At 43.6% G+C, this 4,456-nt stretch overlaps 2 protein-coding genes across 2 annotated transcripts; both read right to left on the bottom strand.

Moving 5' to 3' along the window:
• Positions 1-436: 436 nt before the first annotated feature.
• Positions 437-2,358, bottom strand: LOC129596976 (receptor-type tyrosine-protein kinase FLT3-like). Its single transcript, XM_055494381.1, has 5 exons — positions 2,113-2,358; positions 1,776-1,991; positions 1,317-1,711; positions 1,036-1,262; positions 437-643 (listed from the first exon to the last, which is right to left on the bottom strand). Exons 1-5 carry the CDS (start codon positions 2,264-2,266, stop codon positions 478-480), a joined length of 1,158 nt encoding a protein of 385 aa, XP_055350356.1. The 5' UTR covers positions 2,267-2,358; the 3' UTR covers positions 437-477.
• On the bottom strand, positions 2,353-3,646 carry LOC129596935 (uncharacterized). Its single transcript, XM_055494340.1, has 3 exons — positions 3,072-3,646; positions 2,452-2,735; positions 2,353-2,357 (listed from the first exon to the last, which is right to left on the bottom strand). Exons 1-3 carry the CDS (start codon positions 3,587-3,589, stop codon positions 2,353-2,355), a joined length of 807 nt encoding a protein of 268 aa, XP_055350315.1. The 5' UTR covers positions 3,590-3,646.
• Between the last annotated feature and the right edge of the window lie 810 nt (positions 3,647-4,456).

Below are 4,456 nucleotides of genomic sequence, written 5' to 3'. Positions count from 1 at the left end.
CTGTTCCGTGCGGCCTGCCTTATTATTGCCTAAATACAGTAACAACCACTAATAACTGCTTTACCGCTTGCAAATCGTAATTAGGTGTTTTTTAACCAGGTTTAACAGTTTCGCCTAACCGACGATCCACACCGTTGGCACACGATAGATCTTCGACGGTTGGACATTGTTTGGCTGACCCACATGACCTATAGATGAGTACGAGTGTTAATGTTGGCTTCCGTTTTCGAAAACTCATCACGACTATGAAGGTCTTGTTGGTCTCGCAGAAAGTGTCAATGGATGGATTGGTCCCAACCTGGTGTATATCGACCCGATTTGTATAAAAAAATTTTTCGTCACCTTGTTCTTACTTTTCTTTAAATACAACAAAGGGGAAGAGTGAGATTTGATTTGATAGAATGATTCTGAAAGAAGTGAATACTTTGCAGGCATTTCTTATGGGCAGAGTAATACATAAATGTACACAAATGTTCGTCATCCACCTTTTACGGCCGCAACGGAGTGGAGGCATCGATAGTCCAGGCGGTGATAGATCTGTGTGCAAGCATCTTCCAATACGCCTCGCAAACTTTCGGTGAGACAGCCGAACTGCGGGCGATCATCAGGTGTGAGTTGCCAGCATTGCCCCATTAAATTGTATCTGAAATCATCGAACAAAAATAATGTCAATAATTTCGACAGTGCTTCGTATCCTATGATCGGTAATCGTGCCCGACAGCCCGCATATAAAAAAATAGGTGAAGCATGTGGCTTCCGAATTTCAAAGCGCAGCGGTTTACGTTTTTGTCAACTGCTGCCGTGGTTTATTAAATTTTCCGTTTCTTGCCTACTCAATTTGAAAACAATCTGTATAAATCAAAATCTCTAGCGTCGGGCTGCGTCACTGAGCGAAGGCTTTAAAAGGAAATAACCAGAGTGGCTATCGGCCTAACTTTCAGCAGTAATTATCGATCTGTACCCCGTCAAATTTGACAAAAATTAAAAACCCAGATCCTTTTCGCAAACCGCTCGTGCGGATGAATTCTTACGCACATGGCATTTGGACATGCTGCTGGCCTGTCCAAGCGAAATCCCGTCCTTAAGGATGTAAGGAAATCCGAAATTTTATTGCCGGTGGTTACATTGATTTCCGCATATGGAAGAGCACCTAAGCTAAACATTTCCCAGAGGAGAACGCCGAACGCCCACACATCCGACATCTCCGAATAGAGTTTCTCCATGATGGCTTCCGGTGGCATCCAGCGAACCGGTAGCGCTTCCTGCATAATTTCGGCATAGCAATCCACAGTTCAGTTATCTACCCACTCTCTTACCTTGGGATCCTCGACAACGCAGTCGGTGCCCATCCGAGCCATTCCGAAATCCGATATCTTTGCCACATATCCGTCGCAAATCAGGATATTCCGTGCCGCGAGATCGCGATGCACGATGTACAGGGTATTGAGAAACTGCATGCCCTGACTGATTTGGTAAGCGAAATTCAGGAGCGTTTGTGTGGACATGATCTCCCCGTCGAAGTCATCCGCTTCGTCACGTCGCACTACCATTCTGTCGGCGGCCAGTTTAATCCGCTCCGCTTCATCATCATCGTACGGAAGGATCTCACCCTCCGCGCCTACATGGTTGTAGAAGCGTTCGATTCCACGAGTTTTCAAAATATTCTTCAGGCAACCAAACTTGGAGTATTCGAGAACCAGGAGAAGGTCCCCTGCAAGAGACATACAGCACTTGCGTAATAAAATAGCGCCTCTTACTGCATAATAAACGGGTACCTTGTAATACTACTCCCAATAGCTGCAAAATGTGCTCATCGTGCCGCATCGCGGCCATAATTTTCAATTCCTGTAGCAGTTGTCGGTTTTCTACTGGATCGCTCTTGTCCCGGGCTGTTTTCACTGCCACGTCGATAGATTCAGAGCAGCCGCAGAGGCCAGTGGCCACGCCTTTCTTAACTATGCTTGTTGTTCCTCGGCCCAAAATCATATTCGCTGAAAATAACAGCAGTATGTATTACATATAACCATGAATCTAGGCAAGGTACCAATGAATATTACAAAACGAAGAAACCTACATGTACAATAACTTCGCAGATAATGAAACGCTGCTTACAAATTTGTAAATTTTGCAGTGCGGTTTCGCGAGCCTTGACGCTTTCGCTGTTAAGCAGCTGCTGGACGTCGGCACTGCGTTCTAACGGAGTTGTATCATGACAACTGGATGTTCTTTGCGGTCCTTTGGTTTTGTAAATGAGTTTCCGCCGCATGGCACGACGGTATCTTGCACGTCGAACCAGCAGACAAATCAATCCCGTTGACACCAAGAGGGTAACCGGTAGAGCTGCCCCCAGCACTATCCTGAGATGGATATTATCTGTAACTGTGACATTGTCTGTCTGTAAATAGACTGTAGACCGAATTCCGTAAAAATTTGACAAGAAAACAGCCATGCCTGTTGTTAATCCGCTATGCAGCCTATTTTGTTGCAGCACAATGACATAATCTATAAGAAATTCGTATGACGGTACTGGTGGAAGTCCTTTTGCCATGAAACGCAAATTTCCAGGGTGCTGGCCATCTTTCAAACCATTTAAGAGTCGTATGCGCATTTCTGGCCAGTTCTCCAGCCCGGGAACGGTGAGGTTAAAGAGACGAATGTCGTCCATATATAATTCCATCAGCTCATCCGTCCTGACCAGTCGATAGATGTGGTAATCGAGGTTCAAATCTCCATCGCTTAAGCGCAAAAACAGAAAAAATGTTTTCTTTTTGTAGGACGAAATTCATATCACACCAGTATAAGAGACTTACAGAAAAAGATCTTAGCTCACCGACCTTGCGAGTGTTTGCGCGTATTACGTACTCGTATTAATAACTCTTTCGAATAGCTCTTTCGTACTAATAACTCTTTCGAATTACTTCATGCTTTTATGAACACAGGTGATTGGTACAGCATAACTTTGTCAAATTTTAAATTTTTGATATCCAGAAAAAGAAGATTTTTAATATCAGAAAAAAATAATTCCGCTTATCATGACGTCGTCACCGACGTTTTGTCGCCACCTGGCTCACCTAATAAAAGTTTGCTCGTATTTGGTGGCTTCACCGGAGATTGCGGCGTATGTCTGATATGCGATTATCAGAGTAGGCGCATCAGAGCAGAAAACGATTGACGTATTGGGAAAGGAGGCGTTCCCAAACGGCATCAACATGATCATAGAACACGCAGCGGAGTCGTCATCGTAACCATGGGAATATTTTAAACGAATTAAGAGTTGTCCGTACTTAAAGGCGAAATCCTTTGTCGTTAGTCCAGCATTGATACGCGACCGATTTGTGCCTTGACTATGCATGGCAGATCTCAAGGTCAATACACCGTTTTGGGCAAACACGTTCTCAGGATCCCAAAGTGCGTTAGTTGCGTTGCTCTCATTGGCAACCTCCCAGTTTTCCAGATTCAGCATTTGAAAATCGTCGCGGAAAATCTCTGTCGCATCTGCATCGCAAAATACTTCTTCAATGTAACAAAGAAAAACCATTCCGCTGACAAGCACGGAGGTCATCGGTGATAAGCGACCTTTTCTGGGCATTTTTATGTTGTTTGTAGCTCAACAAGCCGGTTTACCGCAAACTACAACATGTTTACACTATGCTGCTTAAAAAACACAAACATGTCTAATGTTCAGACCGCAATGTATTTCAACGGTTGCAGTGTCGTTGATTGTGTCAGTGCGACTTATGGAAGAAACCGTAGAAACACTGCACATTGTCTAAAAGGCTGAGCGTGATCGCATACATGTGTCTTGCATGGAAGTCTAAAACCGGTTTCTCTGTGCCTTTAAAGATCGCGCTGGTACTGGCAGCAGTAATAAAGAGATGTAGACACTGACGGTTTATAATTATTTTTTATGATCAGAAACATCGTAATAAACAACAATTGAGCGCAATACTAATAAAATAACGTAGACATGCAATGCTCGTCAGTTTCTGTTACTGTTTATGCTGCTTCGCTTTCTTTCCAATAAATGTGGTTATGCGACTAAAACAATTAGGCTAATGAGTTCAGAGACTGTTTTACAAAAAGTTGCCGGTGCTGTGCAGTTTCCAGATGCCCTGCAACCCTGCGCCAAAATTTATTCGTAAATTTTTGCGGAGTATTTAGCTATGTATTTGCTTGAATATACTAAGCACATTTGCCTCTGATCCTCCATAATTAAAGCGTACAGAGTATATGGAATGTTAAATGTGATCGATATTTGACCAGTAAAAGAATACATGTCGGCGTGTCGGCATGTAGAATACTCAGCTCAGTCAGCTGTAGCTGCACCTTCAGAATCTCATTTTCTTCCGCTGTGGTCTTGTTGCATGCCTAGCGTGAGCACCAGCTATCACATGAATTCAGTGATATTTCAACGGACATGAAGGAAAAATTACAGATGACAGTGCACCACAGTATC

This window comes from Paramacrobiotus metropolitanus, unplaced genomic scaffold, assembly GCF_019649055.1.
Source record: "Paramacrobiotus metropolitanus isolate TYO unplaced genomic scaffold, Prichtersi_v1.0 Parri_scaffold0000098, whole genome shotgun sequence".
Lineage (NCBI taxonomy): Eukaryota > Metazoa > Tardigrada > Eutardigrada > Parachela > Macrobiotidae > Paramacrobiotus > Paramacrobiotus metropolitanus.
Note: the sequence above shows the minus strand (reverse complement) of the source record. Positions and strands in the feature narration are given on the sequence as shown.